The following is a 17412-nucleotide window of genomic DNA, read 5'->3' on the forward strand; positions in this document are numbered from 1 at the left end:
ACTGTTGTGAGTAAAGGTTAAGTTTACTGTTGTGCACTTGGATGGGAATTTTAAAAAGCACTGTCATATTGTTAACACTGATAATATGGTAAATTGTACAGTGCTTCACTTTCAAGATAAAAGGGAGCGTCTTTTGGAGGTTTTGTTTTATAAATCCTGTAAAATATCATTTGTAAATATGTAAAGTAATCCATTAAAGAAGAGAAAAAAAGCACCGTTTTTTTTTTGTTTGGACTGACTAAAAAACTACTGCCGATAGAAAAATATACGGATAGTTAACACGCATGACCGTAACGTTAAGTTAGGTAAATGGAGTCAATAAGGCTGAGTTAGCGTAGCCCAAATTAGCATACGGCTAACTAGCTTTCTAATAGGTAGCTGCTATCAAAGCTTTTATCTTTATCTTTGACGAAGAAATAACTGTTACGTTGTAAATTGTTGTAAGTGTTACGATAATGTATGAAAATTCAAGCGAAGTTGATTCATTCGTCCTTACTTTGTTTAATTCCTTCTTGCTTTTCTTTTTTGCGTCGAGCTTTACTGGTCAGCAGAGCCCGGATAGCTCAGTCGGTAGAGCATCAGACTTTTAATCTGAGGGTCCAGGGTTCAAGTCCCTGTTCGGGCGGTTGTTCTTTTCGCTTTCGTCTCAGCTAAATATGTTTCCATGCAGGTACAATGCAATTGCATACATCTTTGAACCAATACTAAACGTTTGAACTTCCAGCTTTCATGACCTACTCTGTCTATGGTAGTATGGCTACTCCTACCAGCCAAGTGGTCTCTCCCTTTGGGGAAAACTGCTTTTTCCTACAATACACCTTGGCCATTACATAACCTATTGAGAGATCTAAAATAAAAAAAACGCCTATTGATGAATTAAAGGGCATCATAGAGAATCGGTTAATGTATTATTTTGAGTATAGTTTTTGGTTTTTCTTTGCTTTCATATGTGTGACAATGCAGTCAGGGCTTTACTTCGATAGTGGAGTAAGAGGGGTATGCCTATTACACTAAAAAGAAGAAAAAATAAGCAACAAAAATGTTGAACTGTTTAACATAAGAATGCTAAGTTACCAAAGTAAATTGGAGAAATATCTTTCCCCAAATTATAGACTAGCATCTCACCTACCTACCTTCTCCAGCAGTTTAATTTTGAATGTTGAAGTTTAATTAACCACAGAAAAGCCCATGCTAAAAATATGACACAAACTATTAGAATATCATATTTTGTGTTTGTTGGAATAAACAGACTTTTGTGTTTACTTGTTTGTTTGAGTCAGGAAGACATTCTAAACAGCGGTTGCCATGGGACACACCCGTTTACTGCTGGCACTGGCCTGCATAACAACATCTATGCTGAGAAACAGAAGAGGGAGTCAGATGTTCAATACCTGACTGTAGGCCAGGCAACGTTACCCATATGGGATTCAGTCTCTCTTTGTTTAAATATAGATGACCTGCACATAAACACACAAGATTTAATTTGTCATAGTTACATTAACCTAATAAATCATGGTCATAAGTACCCTGTTTTGTAAGGCAAACTTTACAGCAACCACAGCGCAGTTGACATACGTTTCGTCTCCATAGAAACTCCTTATACATTTTTTAAAAAGTGAGCGAAGGTATGTTTTATAGTTGACTTTCTGATTGGTTTCAAGAGCCGTCAATCTAAGATGGCTACCAGACACTGCCATTTCATTGGTCAACTGGTCTCTAGCTTTTGAATGATGTACAAGACATGCTGGAGCAGCACAAACCCCATTGGCTGAAGACGTTAAACGTAATGATATGATTGGTCTGTTTATTCAGGGGAAACTCGTTAAGGGCGGAGTTGCAAAGACTTGGCGGCCATATTGAATATTATCTGTTGACAGTTGTGTCTCAAAGGAAGCTCAAAGATTTAGTTTTAGCTAACTTATGCTAGAAGTGAAGGTCTGGTGTGCTTTTAAGTTGAATTAGGACACATGTCCTACACTTCTAATGATTTGATCCAACCCAAGAAATGGATGACGATGAAAGGCAGAGGAAATTAGAAGCTGGAAGAGCCAAGGTTTGTTGCTCTTTTTTTTTAACGCACGCTAATACTGAAGGCTAGCAGTTGACGCTAGCCAACTCTTTTGTCATTGTGTTGCGTTTGTCCACTGCAATCATTGCACCCACTTTCACATATTCGTACGTTTTGTGTGTTTTTCACACATTTAATTTGTTTGTGTTATTACTGGAGTCCGTGACTTTATTCATTTGCCGCGCATTTGCCGCGGGTGGATCGTTAGCTGAGTTTGCACAAGGCTAACGACAACAATAACACTTACGGAGTAACTTCTGGCTGATGATTTGAAGCACTTCGTTAACACTTGGGGTTCAGCATAGACCGAAATATACAAGTATTTAGAAAAAATATAGACTGTTGTTTCTTACCTATGAGAAAAATGTTTTTTTTATTGTTGAATTTGAGCTGTGTCAAGACACAGAGCAGGTGCATCCCATGTTTTCTGGATTTCTCGTGCACATAGCTAGTTAAACTTTTTGAGCTAGTGTTGCGATTGGGTAAAATATTTATTTTACAAGCACCTATTTCAACAGCGAACATATCTTTAACCTTTTATATTAAAACAATTATAAAACATTTATTAATAGTATAAAGTTGTGAAACTTACAAACGACTTGAAACTTACAAGGAGTTAGGTCGTAAAATATTGTTTACCTTATGGCATTTTTTTCACCAGGCTAAAAATGCTACTGTGGCGTTTCTGAATGGAAAAAGCAAGTATGTGTAGTACCTCAATAGAAGGCCATATTAGTTCAGGGTCAATAATAAAGAATGGTCTATCCTGTATCAACAACTGAACTAGGTCAATTATTGTTTAAAATGGGATTTATAAGTAGGTCACCTGTTCAGAGTAGCTAAATGAAGTGTATTTCTTAGATGTTGTAGTTCAAACTCAGCTCATAGTATAAATCATTCAAAAATAAGCTGGTGGCACATTAGTATGATGCATGATACCTATGGAATAACTCAACAACTAATATTCTCTATGACAGAAATCCTCCAACATGCCTAGAAGCCAGTCGGTAAGTAAAGAAACTGGTGACTGGCAAAGACCTGAGACTTTGTCATGGTATTGTGGGTTTGTGGATATTATTTCTTTGCGGTCTCTGTCTTCTTGCTTTGTGTATTTTTTGGTGGGCAATCAGGGCTTTCTTCTGTTTTTCTGCACCGTGTTATGATTGCTCTCAGCTTTTCAGAATCAGTGTTCAGTTGAATTACTTGCAACACAGATGATCAAACTGTGAAGGAAATCTTTTTTGCATTATTAATTGAATGTAGTCACGCACCTTGCACACACTGCCATGCTGGTTACAGGCCATCAGGTGGTGCAGTGAGCCCATGAGATTTGACAAGGTCCAACATGTTGCACTTTCTTCTCACATCAATGGTGTTGCTATGGTAATGCACTGCTGGCAGTTGCCTTTACTGTATTTGGTGCATCAAAAAGCTCTGTTTTTTTGTTGTTGCCACAATTAAAGCATGGCAAGTATGTATAAAGACAAATACAAACAAATCTAATCCTGTGAGGCGCCTTGGTGTTGTCATTGTTTAGATACAATAGTCGCTTTCATCAGTCCAACAACATTAGATGTGGCCACAGGAAGCTCCATCCAGCCAGTTAGTCAGACTCTTGGTAATGTGGAAGCGGCCTTGGGCAAAACACCGCTCATCTGGCTAATATGTTTCTGTGAGATGTGATGTGTGTTATGGAAGGAGGAGGAGGTGAGCAGTGTGATGGAAGGACACAAAGGGTGGTGTTTTCAGTTAGGATGAGTTTAAAAGCAGATGGATGCTGGGAAGTCAGAAGGGATTGAAGTGAGGTTGAAGAAATGATTGTTTTGTCTTTAAGAGTCAAAAAAGGAAAATGATATAGCTTTGATTGTATCGAAAAGCACTAAAAATTAGTTCAGAGCAAATCTACAATTTCATTTTATAACGCATGTAGCATGTGATCAGAATGAACAGTGGTGCACATGCATTCACAATGTTGTTATGCACATTCATGTGTCTCATTGCACAAAACAACAAGTACCTCTCCCAGTGCTGTACAATCTCAAATCAAATTGAGCATGCTCTGATGCTGCCCGCCTCATACAGAGCTCTGTCTCCTCCTCTCCATGTGAATGCATCTCCCAGTCTCCACCCTTAGCGTGAACACATGCCTTCCCCTTCCCTGAGTTTGTGGATGTCTCTGCACTGTACGTCGGATGTGGCAGGGAGTTTTAGGATGAAAGGCTTCTGCACGGTGTGCTGTTGCCTACAGACTGCAAGATCTACATCTGGACAGGGGAGCTGACCAGCTGCCTGATGAGGAAGAACTGACAGGTCTGACCAACAGCAAGGAAGGAAGCTGATGATTGACTGTCAGTTATTTATGGAGGGATTCATGAGGGTCTCTGTCAGAATGTGGACTGCTGTAATCTGATTTAAGCTGCTTAAAGAAGAGAGACCGGCAGAGAGAGGGGGAGAGAAAAAAAGACAATGATTAAAAAGAGGAGTGTGTTGCACAGAGAGACGGCCTGAGGTACATTTGTACCAAATCATCCCCCCTGGATTTCAAGCTGAACATCGTGGCTTGATTGGTTCCGATGTTTTTCACTGGGAATGAACTTCTCAGGATCTTGATTTTTTTAATTCTTATTTTTAAGTCCTCTAGTGACTCCAAAGAGGATGTTGTTGTTCTTTAAAAAAAGCTTCTCTGTAGCAGTTTCCCTGTTTCTGATCCTACATGCTGAAAATGCTGGGATGGATGAGTCCTTTTTCTTTCTTTTTAACTCGAGCTGTTTCTGGTCTGCTGAAAGATTGTCCAATGTGTGTCACTAAAATCTGCACTTCTCATGGGGTTTATAAAGCTCTGGAGATTTGGGAATATTTAGCATCGTCACCTCAGTTTAAACTTGGAAACTTCGTCAGCCTATGGTGTAGCCTATTTTGGTTGTGAGTTTGGGATTTCTTCTTGCTTTCGTGGGCACTGTCTTTTTTTTTTTGCTGCACAACTCTGACTCATCAAAATAAGGGCTGCCCATGTACTTTCTTTCCTACAACGGGGACTATCAACAACTTGTATTCATTACCTACTCTGTTATAGTTTCAGATAACTTTTTCAACTGAGGAGATAAATCTGGACTCCAGTTCTCTCTCACCGTTGACCCCTGAGCATCACCATGCTGATAGTGTGGTGGTGCTCAGTGGTCCTGACCTATGTGTCCGTCTACCTCTCGCTGTCCTTCCTGCGCAGCTTGCTAGCTTCCGACAGAAGCGGGCGAAAGGCGACAGTGAGGGGACGTCGAAAAAGACGCAGAAGAGGAAGGGCCAGGCTGTCCCGCAGAATGACGGAGCGACGCAAGGCCGACCCGTAGACGCAGCTCTTCCCTCAGCCAATGACACAGAGCTGAACAAGAAGACCAGCCATGAGGTACGCCACTGATCGCAGAGGGATTATAAGTCATTAATATAGTTACAGAGGAAACTTAAGACATCTGATGTGTGTTGAATCAAAACAGCTAGTGAGTTTCATCACAATATTTGAACGGGTCACAGTACCTGGAGTATTTGTCTAAATGTGTTAGCTCACCATCTGCTTAAACAAGTGGTTTGTGCCCCCTGCTCTGTAAACATAAATTAGAGAAATGGGTCACTAACCATTACATTGCCTGTAGGGCAAGTTGTCATAGCAACCTGGTCAGGATTAACTGTGTTGCACTATGTACTGCCTTTTTTTTATAGGGAAACTTCTGCAACAACACTAGAGTACACACATGGAATGCACAGACATTTTTTGTCATAATATTATTGGGAACAGTGAAAAGAAATAAGCCTCGATTTGATAATATTTTAACCTTTTAGGAACCCCAGAAGCCGGAGAAATCAAAGGTTCAGAAGAACCAACCACAGAAGGATCAGCCCCCCGCCCTGGAGCAAAGCCCGTCCCCTGTGGAAGACATTAAAGAAGAGGAGCTGATAGCACTCACCGGCAAAGAGCAGCTCAAGGTATACGCAGTCCATGATAGACAGTTATTGATCTGGTTGTGCACTACTTTCTTGTCTTCTAAGTAGTTCCTTTTATTTTTATGTCTTCTTGTTTTTAAAGCTGGGCTTAAGTATGATTTGATATGACAAGGAAAAGGGAAGAAGGGTTTAATGTCATGAATAAACACTGCGTTATAATCCCAGGCTCTGAATTCACACATTGGAAACAGAGCTCTGAAGCTGTTCTATAAATCAATGCTCCTGTTTGCTGTGTCGCAGTGTTGTATAGATGTGTTTGTTCATAAGGAGTCATTAGTCTTCATGCTTTGTTGACCCATAAGAAAATGAGAGTCTAGTTTTTAGTTGTGGTGTGTGTGTTTGTGTAGTTGTTTTCTGTGTCATCACGAAGCCATGGGGAATGTAACTGTCTGCTCTATGCATGGCTGCTTGGCGGCCCTGATCTGAAGACACAGCTCTGTTCATGTGGAGAGCATTGAGTTTAAACTGTTTGTTTTTAGAAATATTCTGTAATGGTAAGGGAATTCAAGACCTCAAATTGACTTGCCAATAGCCTCACGATGCGCCCTACATGTTGCATTCAGTTCATAAACTCTTGTCCTTTTTTATTTTTCAATGCAAGATATATTCTGTTTTTTAGATTCTTTGCAATAAACAAAATATTCTTATTTTCTAACATATGTTTTATGTATTAATGTGTGCATATATCTGCCCTTGTCAAAACCATACACTATTTTTTGGGAATCCACTTGCAGCAGCTACAGGAGGCTGTGGAGAAGCGTAATGAAATAATTGCCCGGCTCAGCTCCAACCTGCAGGAGGCCCTCGCCAGCAGAGACCAGGTACAGCTGGAGGCGCAGACGCTAGCTGGACAGATCCAGGGGCTGCAGAGACAGCTCCAGCAGGTAAGCGCCACTCGAAGCTAAATCTGCAGCATCACTCCAGGATTATTGTTGCCTAAAAATACCCACTTCTCTAGTCGTATGCACAGCAACTGAACATGCACATTTTCTGGATTGTCTTTCACACAGACGAGTGTAGAGTTTCTGCGCATCAAAAGTCAGTCAGGGGCTGAAGTCCTCAACACTCGACAACAGCATGGCCGGTCCTCCCAGGATGCAGACCTCAATCATAAGGAGGCACCATCAGGGAGTGCAGCTCCTGGGACAATATCAGGTGTTGAAGGCTCCAGCACTGAGACTGACACTGCTCTGCAAAAACTGAGGGCAGAGTTGGAAGAAGAACGGAAGAACAGCCAACGCATATACGCTGAGCTAGCAGTGGAGATGGAGAAACACCAACATGTGCTTTCTTTACTGGAGAAGGAGAAGAAAAGCAGGGATGAGGTTCAAAGGGAAAAGGAGGAGCAGCTGCAAGACCTCCAAATGCACTTTAACATAGTCCAAACCCAGTGCCTTGAGCTGCAGCAGTACAAGGAGGAGAAGGAGAAGCTGAACAAGGAGGTGCTGGAGCTGAGGAACAGGCTTCAGGAGGAAGCAGATGCAGAGAGGGGACTTAGTGAGGAGGTGGCCAGCTCCACTCTTCAGCTCCAGAGACAGGAGGAGGAGATCCTGAGGCTCAAAGAGGAGCACAGGGAGGAGGTGGAGGGAGTCAGGCAGCTGCTGGAGGAGAGGGAGAAAGAACTGAAGTTCAGAGAGGAAGAAGTCATGGGACTCAAGGCTTCTAAGAATCGACAGAACAAAGCAAAAGCTGGTTTTAGTTTTGATGAAAGGTTAATATAGATGAAGCTGATCTGGAAACCGGACCTGTTGAGAACAGCATGAATGTATCCGTGGATATTTTGATGGAGCGCTACATGTCCTCAGCTCCCCCTGCACACACACACTCTTCAGTGGCCAATGAAAGCTTGGAGCGCGGTCAGCTGGACGTCTCTGCAGAATACAGGTTAGAGATCTGCTTTGTTTTCGATTCTTACTAATACTAACCTAAATGATGTACAGTTAATACTCAACAATACAAAGTGCCTCACAAAGTCATAAAGAAACAGATAAAACAGAAAGGTATGGATACAGTTATCCTAACAAGCAAGAAAAAAATATCCAGTACAAACCCAAGAGAAAGTCATTTTTAGAAAGATTATTCAAAAAAAGTGCAAACTCATAAAACAGAGCTACTCTGGCTCATCTCCTCCAGTATGTCGTTCCCGACTGCAAAGACTTCTTAGCCTTGAGCTATGAATTACTAACAGACCTCTGCAGGACAATCTCATAAGGGTTCAGTAAGTCAGTGATGTAACCAGGGCCAACCCACGCTTTAATAATAACCCTTTTATTGATGATCAATACTAAAATCGTAGATGCCAATGTAGAGATGGTTTAATAGGCATTTTGTGGACACTCTTTGATTATGCGATTAATCCTGTTAGTGTTTGGAGAAGTTTTGGCAGTTGAGACAGCATAAAGGTTTTACCGTATTCCAAGTGGGATGTACAATAAATGTTGTCTGTTTTTTTTTGCATTTGTCTCCTCAGTTTTGAGCTCAACAGTGAGGTGTTGGGAGATGAGCCTCTGTTGTCAATATCAAACCGTTTCCTTGAAGAAGACGATAACCGCCATAACACCTCGACCCCACAGTTTTCTCCTCCTGTCCCTGATAATTCCAATCCTCCGTCTCCATCTGAGTGGCTTTTCAACTCCACGCCCGACGAGCTGGAGGAGAGTAAACTGTCTGAGCAGCAGTTTGAGCAGACCGACCTGGAGAAAGAGCTGCTGAATCAGCAGTGTGGGGAGCTCCGCGAGGAACTGCTCCTCAAGGACCGGGACTTGAATGTGTTGAGGGAGGAGGTCATCAACAGTGCTGAAGAGCTGGAGGAGGCCAGGAGCAGGTAATGAAGTTAAAAAGGGCATGTGGGTAATGGTTTTATCCCAATAAATGACTTTGTATAAAGTGCACACACTTAAAGTTTGCCTGTTCATCCCCTAAAAACTATTTTTATATAGAAAAAAATTAACATTTGTGTCCAATTCAATTGCCGCTGCTTTACACAAGGGCTCTCCCTTTTGACTTTTATTAGGAATATTATCTTAAAGTGTTGGGATTAAAGTAGATTTCCTTAAACGCATCTACTATTAATAAACAAATATGAATGGAATAGTTCTTCACGAAAATTGACAAGAGGCAGTTCTGCCATTTGAATTAACTTTGTTTTAAATGTTTGTATCTTCAGGTGGGCCCAGGTAACAGAAGAGCTCAGGCAGGCTCTCTGGGAACTAGAAGAGGAGAAGGAGCAGAAGAGGATCGTAGAGGAGGAGATGAACTTGAAAGCTCATGAACAAGACAACCTGAAAAACAAACTCAGTGCCTTAATGAAAGAAAGAGAAAATGCAGTATTGTTGATGGGAAGAGAAGCTGCTGAAACCTCCCTGCTGGCTCCTGCTACAACTCCATCAGAGGAGGACGATAAGCTGGTTGGGGAGCTGAAAAATAAGCAGGCTGCTCTCCTGTCTCATCAAAACCAGCAGGAGCTGGTGGTGTTGTCTCAGCAGGAGATAAAGCAGCCGGCAATCTCTGCCGAACAAAGCCCCGAGCTCAGAGATGACAAGCAGCTGCAGACACTGCAGGTACATCGGGTGATAAGTGTTTTTTTGTTAACAGCTTAATAGGAAGATAAACATGTTAGTCACTGCTTGCAGTTTTTTTCTTTTATTACTCATTTCCATTTAGATGGCTAGAAATACTCCCATTCAACAGCAGTAATGGGTCTCTTTTTAAAGGCTTCAAAGCGTTCAAGTAAGAAAAAAGGTGTATTATTCATAAAATATTCCCCCTTTCTTCCTTTTACCAAGGCTCAATGTGAACACCTCCTGTTGCAGCTAGAAGAGATGAAAACTACACATAAAGCCACAGCTGCCCTCCTAGGTCAAAGGACTACGGAGGTGGACGAAACACTAAAGGAGCTCGAAGCTACTCGTGCTCAGGTTGTAAAAGTCCAAACAGAAGTGGACAGACTGCAGGGAGAGCTGGAGAAGAGCCTTGACAGTCTGGACAGTGCTGAAAAAGAGAAGAGTGAATTGGAGTCTCAGATCTTCTGTTTGAATCAAAACCTGGCCAACCTGGAGGAGGCCCAAGCCCAGACAGCGCAGGAGAGAGAGGAGCACAGGAGGAAAGAGGAGGCGATGGAGGACCAGATTAAGAAAATGGAACAAGTCTTAGAGGAGGAACTGGAACAGTTTGAGAGCCTGCTAAAAGCTAAGGATGTGGAGGTGAGATAAGATGTGATGGCGGTTATTTTGCTCTGTTTGAATTACTACTGCTACTGTATTAACATGGTAATTTGTACAGTTGTCTGAAGGGAAGGAGAAGTGGGAGGAAGAGAGACAGGAGAAGGAGAAAGAGCTCCTTGATGTGAGGCATGACCTGGAGGAGCAGAGGAGGGAGAGGGAGGAGGAGGTGAAGGCTCTCCTGGAGAAGCAGCTGTTGGTTGTTAAGGAGGCGACCGAAAGGCTCAAGACGACTCACCAAGAGGAGATACAGCACCTGATGGAGAGACACCAACAAGAGGTGGATTCACAAACTTCATACGCTTCAAAGGCCATACATTTGACAGATTTATGATGATTTTCTTTGTGTTTTTTTTTCCAAATTTGAACTCCAAGGAACCCGTATTTGTTTCTCTTGCCACCCAATGATTGCTTCACTTAAGGTTTTTAATTGTGTATGACGTACATTTTGATTTAAAGCAGGATATTGCAAAAAAACTGGCACGCCATTCTTACTTTTACTTTTCAAGAAAAAATATTAATATTTTTTATATTTGGCAAATATTTTTCTCTTACTGTTTGCTACAGATGAAATATTTGTTTATATTATTAAAAAAAGACAGAGAATTGTGCAACATCAGATGTGCTTAACTTAGTGTGACTTTCCTCCAGTCTTGTAATTTCCTTTATATGTTTATCTGCATAAAACTAGATTTCTAAAGTCAACACCCACCTGGAGTCAGAACAGCTGAAGCAGCAGGTCCTCATTGAGGAGGAACAGAGGAGACAGATCAGCCTCATCAAACAGGTATGATAAATATAACACGGTAAGACAGTGGACGTCTCTTAAGTTGATAAACTTTGACATTTTGTACAATATTTTTTCTCCTTCTGTCTCCCCAAGGTGACTGAGCGCGAGCACGAGAGGATGCTTTCAGAGCTGTCTGCCAAACACAATGAGGAGCTTACACAACTGAGGACAGAGGTGTCCTTGGAGCTGAGGGAGAGCATGGAGGCGGCCCACCAAGCTGAACTGCAGCAGGCTCAGGTTTGCTATATATAAGCACACAGTGGGATCAGCCACAGCACACTGCAACATATCACTCCAATCTGTCTCTTGATGTTATTGTCCTACTTGAAATACATTTCAGACAATGATTTTTGCAAAATATTTTTTTATATTGAAGGAATTATCATCAAAAATCTTAATGAAAGCAACAACTGCAAAAGTCATATGGAGAGAACATTTGAAATAAAAATACAAAATCAATAAATATAGTGTAGAAAAAATACAAATGTAAAAAAATACTGTAAAAATGCTTTCATTTGCTTTAGGTCCAGAAGAAGAGCGAGCTTGAAGCCTTGCGTCTGAGCCTGACCAATGCCCACATGTCTCAGCTAGAGCAGGAGTCTGCTCTCACAGAGGCCCAGGGCTCCCTGAGGGAGACCTTTGCTCAGGAAATTGCTCTCCTAAAGGCTCAGCATCGGGCAGAACTGGACCAGATTAGGCAGCAGAATAAAGAGCAGCAGGAGAAACTGCGTGAGCTGCAGCAACAGCAGATGAGTGAGTGCGGATATGATGGCTTTTTAGTTCTTGTGACTGGGTTTCTTTTGGTGTTTGCCTGTAGGTGCACTCAACAGGTTTGCTATCATAGATGTGTCCGAGTCACATTCATTCTTTGATGTTAGTGAATCTTTTCATTTCGTTTTGTTTAGATGATTGGAAGCAGCAGTGGGAGACCAGTGTGGCTCAGGAGAGAGCTGCCATGGAGCAAGAGCAGGCCAAAGACATACAGGTAAAGCTTAATAATGTTGTGTTTCATCACTGAAATTCTGTGATTGGAAAGCTATTTCATCATTTTGTATATTTTTTTAGGCTATACCCTAAATGTATTATTAATTGTTATGCTCTTTTCCTCAGGCTTTAAGGTCACAGTGGGATAAAGATGCTGAGAGCAGCCAGTGCAACCTCCAGACCTCTCTATCAGAGACTCAGAACAGCCTTACTGCCACCCAGACAGAGCTGTCCCTGACCCAGGCAGAGCTGTCCCTGACCCAGGCAAAGCTGCAGGAGTCTGGGGCCAAGCTCCAGGAACTCCAGACCTCAAGTAAGGAGCAGAACCAGCAACTAGAGGCGGAGCTGAAACAGGCCTGTGCTGACAGAGATGCTGCTGCACGTGAGTTGCCTCCAGTCCTCTCACTGCTCAGAGGCCATTATCCAACGCTGCATCTAAATTATTGAATTTAAAAACTGTAGTTCAAAGCTTCATCCATAATATGCATCCTAATCCTGTACCTTGATACACATCTTAAATGTAAAAACCCTCCCTGTTCAGCCTTTTTAAATCTCAATCTCCTGCATCAAAAATGATTCCTGATGGCTGTCGTGATTTTAAAGACGACCTCATTTCTATCTGCCAATCTGTATTAAAGCTTTGTTCAAGCAAGACTTGCACATTTCACACTTGTGATGTTGTTTATATACATTGCTTATGCTTTTTTCGCTCTGCTGTGAATGCTGCTTAGGTTCTCTAGAGGAGTTGGTCTCTAGCCACAAGGCAGTGCTGCGGGAGAAGGAGCAGCAAGCACTCCACCTAGAGGAGAAGAAACAGCAACTGAAGCAAGAGGTGAGTTCACACATTACACACTCAGACATTAGCATATAGCTGTGGTGCCATACATTTCTCATTTTAGTCCTGTCATTAATTCATGCAACCTTTTCTATATTTTCTTTGTATTTTGTATCTGGCTTTGATCTATAAAATATATGGAAAATCACTAAAATGTTACATTTTAAACTCACAATACAGTGTTTTAAAAAATAAATAAATCATTCCTCTGTGTGAACCAGGTTTCACGCCTTCAGGAAGAGAGGACTTCGCTCAAAAAGAGCTCAGAGCAAGAAGTAGGTCAGCTGTGGAGCCAGCTGGAGAGCATGAGGACCAGCCGACAGGAGTTGGGAGGTGTGTGACACGCCAGCCTGACATCTGCTTGACAACACAGTATTTTATCTACTGCATTCATTTTAAATACTAACGAAGTCAAAGGAGGTAGAAAACAAGTGGCTTTATCAACAATGGCTGTTGTGTGTCATGTGAACCGCAGAGGAAAATAGAACTGCATGCATGTTCCTGTGCTCTTACCTTATCTAACCGTCTCCTCACAGAGCTGAAGGAGCAGCTGCTCGCTCGCTCGGCTCGCGTTGATGACATTGAGCGCCTGAAGACAGAGTTTAATGAACAAAAGCGGGAAATCAGAGAACAGAATGAGGCTGAGCTGGAAAGCCTGAGGAGGTATGAGAGCACAGTCCTAATGCATTTATTCTCACAAAAGTCTTTCTATGTCGCTGTTTTGTCCAAGTTTGAATTGTGATATTTAGATCAAAACTGTGGTTGGAATATAGAAATACCAAAGGCTTTATCTTCCTCCTCCTTTAGGTACTTTGAGCAGCGATTGCGGGCGACAGAGGAAGGCCACAGAGAGGAAATAGCTCTGCTCCAGCTGAGGCTGGTGGAGAGAGCCTTGGAGGAATCTGTGATAAGAACTGCAGATGACAGGTATGTCAGTGTGTAACACCAGACACATGTACTGGAAACATGGATCAAAACTATTTTTAGTAATGGTGACTTCGGTGTTAGTTTCAGTTCCATATCTCAAAGCCAAGCTGAGGAAGAGGAGGATCATGTGTTTTCTGAAGCTGTCTTCAAACTGGAGAAACACAAGGTTCGTACATTCAAAGTGGGGAAAATAAGACATTTTAAAGCCCTTTTGTTTCTAGATAAACATGATATTCAGCTATTTGAACCGTAAAGTCAATCTTTCTGCACTTTTTAAGTTAGATTGTTTTTGCAATCTTGATCACAAGGTATCCTTATCACATGTTATTTCTCTCCAGGAAGCGCTAGACAGTGTGCGTCTACAGCTGGAGGACAAACACACAATGGATCTTGCCAATATACAATCTTCTATGACCCAGTCCTTTACAGAAGAGCTGCAACAGGTCAGACACACACCCAGCCCTTTTATCACTAATGCCTCTATTTACACAATTACAGATTAATAAGCTATTATGCAAGATGTTCCTGGCACACAGTGTCTTTGGCAGTGGCTGGCGAAGTGAAAAGGCAAATTCAAATAATTGAATATTGTTTAGATAAGTTAAAGTCACCTTCAGTGTTTAAAAGTTGTAAACATTTCTGGACACAGCGCCACCACTAATCCAACCTCTAAGGATTGTGGGAAGAGGGTGTTTTCCAAGCCATTTCACCATTTATCAACCAGGTCATTCTGCATTATGTTGCATTGTTGGAGGAGCTCGGGGCTTAAAATTGTCATTGCCATTTCTACATGGTAGCTTGTGTGCACATGACCATAAAGCCTTCTTTGAGTTCTTTTAAAGTATATAGGCCGCTCTACTCTGTAATTTCCTTGTTATCCTATCATTACTTGTGCTTTAGGTGCAGTCGGACATCACTGACCACTACTATGAAGAGCTGCAGGAGCAGAAGACTCGTCATGCAATGGAGCTGGAGCAACTCAGAGCCAAGCTTTCTGACCATCACGTACAAGGTAACACACACACACACACACACACACACACACACACACACACACACTAAAACATGCATGACATTACATTCAGAAGATGCTCAAATTAAATGACAACTTTTCAAATCTATTTCTTGCAGAGCTTACCAGAGTTCATTCGGAGGCAGCACGGCAGGTTGAGGTGAGACTCTGATAATTCATACAATTTAAAAAAAGGAATGAGTTTATGGACCGTATAATGACATTTTGTGGGGATCTTAATTAGCTGGAGGTTGAACAGAGGATGTGGTGTCTCACTGAGGAGCTGCAGACGAGGATGACCATCATCCATTCTCTGGAGAACAATCTGGCTGCATTGAGTAAACAGCATGATGCCGAAATGCAAAGGAACACACAAAAGGTACACTCTTATATAGATATGCATACTAGACTTGTATAAATATTTTAGAAATGATACAAAAACACAGACTTAATGCTGCAAAATGAAATTGTATTTGTCTCTGCCAACCCTTACAGCTGAAACAGGAGTTTGCTGGTGAGCTCGTCCATCTCGAGGAGGCTCTGAAACAGGAGAGGGAGGATGTGCAGGAGGAGAGGAAGAGGCAGAGAGAAGAGCTCCAAGAGAAGAACGAAGCCGAGCTCTCTGCGCTGAGGTCAGAGCTGGACCGAGAGATGGAGAACGAGAGGACACGCCTTGAAAAAGAACTTCATGAGGAGAAAGAGAGGTTAAAAACTCTACAGGCCGCACTGGACAATGATGAGAGTAAGAGCATTTTTTAAGACTCACACGGGTCATTATAAGTTTCTAATCAGATCAGAAGTTTTGAAAATAAAATGCATTTAATAAGTGGTGGTTCTCCATTGTCTTGTATTCTTTTTCAGGCCCACAGGCTTTGATAGTGCGGCAGAGACTGGAGGCCCAGTATGACGGTGAGCTTCAAAGGGCAAAGAGCTGCATGGCAACAGAAATCAAGGAGCTCACTGCTCGCCTCCAGGAGCAGGGAGAAGAGCGGCTGCACCAAGCTCAAGAGAGGTGAGCTTCACTTGGACTCTAGATCCTCAGGTTTTGATTATAGCTGCTCAATGGTTTGTCTGTGGTTAGACCCATGAGTCAGGTTTGTTGTGCTGTATTAAAGAAGTTTTGTTTTTATACGTTTTTAGTATATATGGATTTTCACAAAAACAACGCGCATCTGAAGTGTAGCGAAATAATGAGTTCTGCAAATAGTAATAATTTGGCATTTTAATTTATTAAATCAGGAATGTTTTCCTAAAAAAACTTCCACTAGGTTGTATGTAGTTGTGACCAACAGTCCAAAAGTATTCAATTTCCTATAAAATGGCAAATCTAGTGTTTGACAACATTATTGAATTTCCTTTTTTTTTCTTTTCAACTGACTATGACTAATGACAAAAGAATAAAATAAAGTTCCCTTCATGTTTTTTTACAAAAAAATGTGCAAACCTGCTTTCATTATAGTCTGAAAACTGATAGAAATGCAGCACATCACTGGGGAATGGTGTGTTTCTCTTGTATCCTAACAAATCCAGGTTGATCTGACTGACCCCTGGGAAGTGCTTTGTTTTAAACATGTGTTATCATGTGTCTGTGTTCAGGTTCCAAGAGGAGAAAGCAGCGTTGGAGCAGAGTTTGGCCCAAAAATATGAAGTCTCTCTGGCAGAGCTGAAGAACAAACATCAAACTGAGCTTGAACATGAGAGGGCAGCCCTACTGAACAAACACTCTCAAGAGAGGGACACACTCGATGCCAAACACAAAGCACAACTAGACTCACTCAGTGCCAGTCACAGAGATCAGCTTGCAGCTACGGCGGTTGAGCTCGAATCCAAACACAACGCTGAGCTTGTCGCCTTGGAAGCAGCCTTCAATTCCAAACGAAAGGCAGACATTGAAAGTCTGGAGGGCATTTTGAAGGAGACCAATCACGCTCAGCTGGAGGCTCTAGAAGCGGAGTTGACTCGTAAACACCAGGAAGAGAAGGATGAGCTGGAAATGAGGATGCTGGGTAATATGGACACGTTGGAGGCCACCTACCTGAAGGAAGTACAAGTAAGGACACAGAATGTGTAATGTCAAGCTTTGTGTTATTAACTATACTGCCGTTTAAGGTCTCAGTTTTTTAGTACTTTTTGAATGTCATTGTCTTTGAATCTTAGGCACTGCAAGATGAAATGGTGCAACTTAAAGAGACACATTGTCAAGTCCTGAACCTCCAGAAGTCAGAACATAGGCAGATCATGGAGCGCCATGCATCGGAGCAGCTGTCCATCAGGGAGGAGCTGAGGAAAGAGCTGGCTCTGCTGCACATAGAGAAGTTTAGTGCCATGGCAGCGGAGCTCAGCCATGTTCACAAGGTGAGAACTGAAGGTGTTTGGCTGAGTCCTTGCTAACATCTGTTTATAATGTGAAATGATTTCGATCACTAGGCAAAACTAATGAAGACTTTTTCAACATGTTTTTTTTCACAATTTATTATTACAGACTGAGCTAGCTGCTCAAAAAGAGGCCTTGGATACAGAACACTGCAAAGCACTGGAGACCCTTAAGAAGCAGGTAATTACCAGAGCCCCTCCAACACACAT

The 17412-nt window shown here is 42.0% G+C and overlaps 1 protein-coding gene and 1 non-coding gene across 2 annotated transcripts in view; both read left to right on the forward strand.

Annotated features, from left to right (window-relative positions):
* Nucleotides 1-552: 552 nt before the first annotated feature.
* Nucleotides 553-625, forward strand: trnak-uuu (transfer RNA lysine (anticodon UUU)). Its single transcript has one exon. It is a non-coding gene; the product is annotated as a tRNA-Lys (tRNA).
* Nucleotides 626-1888: 1263 nt separating this feature from the next.
* Nucleotides 1889-17412, forward strand: part of pcnt (pericentrin) — a 34440-nt gene continuing 18916 nt past the window's right edge. The window contains 30 exon segments of the mRNA XM_063909181.1: nucleotides 1889-2053; nucleotides 3046-3075; nucleotides 5292-5468; nucleotides 5900-6043; nucleotides 6796-6945; nucleotides 7072-7770; nucleotides 7773-7945; nucleotides 8532-8885; nucleotides 9228-9621; nucleotides 9847-10263; nucleotides 10343-10561; nucleotides 10973-11068; nucleotides 11165-11308; nucleotides 11596-11824; nucleotides 11977-12056; nucleotides 12182-12437; nucleotides 12787-12887; nucleotides 13112-13223; nucleotides 13427-13553; nucleotides 13698-13817; nucleotides 13899-13983; nucleotides 14156-14260; nucleotides 14718-14829; nucleotides 14949-14989; nucleotides 15074-15208; nucleotides 15325-15571; nucleotides 15691-15841; nucleotides 16426-16879; nucleotides 16987-17184; nucleotides 17312-17383. Coding sequence (XP_063765251.1) covers nucleotides 2006-2053; nucleotides 3046-3075; nucleotides 5292-5468; nucleotides 5900-6043; nucleotides 6796-6945; nucleotides 7072-7770; nucleotides 7773-7945; nucleotides 8532-8885; nucleotides 9228-9621; nucleotides 9847-10263; nucleotides 10343-10561; nucleotides 10973-11068; nucleotides 11165-11308; nucleotides 11596-11824; nucleotides 11977-12056; nucleotides 12182-12437; nucleotides 12787-12887; nucleotides 13112-13223; nucleotides 13427-13553; nucleotides 13698-13817; nucleotides 13899-13983; nucleotides 14156-14260; nucleotides 14718-14829; nucleotides 14949-14989; nucleotides 15074-15208; nucleotides 15325-15571; nucleotides 15691-15841; nucleotides 16426-16879; nucleotides 16987-17184; nucleotides 17312-17383 — 5670 coding nt within the window. The 5' untranslated portion in view covers nucleotides 1889-2005.

This window comes from Eleginops maclovinus, chromosome 19 (assembly GCF_036324505.1).
Source record: "Eleginops maclovinus isolate JMC-PN-2008 ecotype Puerto Natales chromosome 19, JC_Emac_rtc_rv5, whole genome shotgun sequence".
Classification (NCBI taxonomy): Eukaryota; Metazoa; Chordata; class Actinopteri; order Perciformes; family Eleginopidae; genus Eleginops; species Eleginops maclovinus.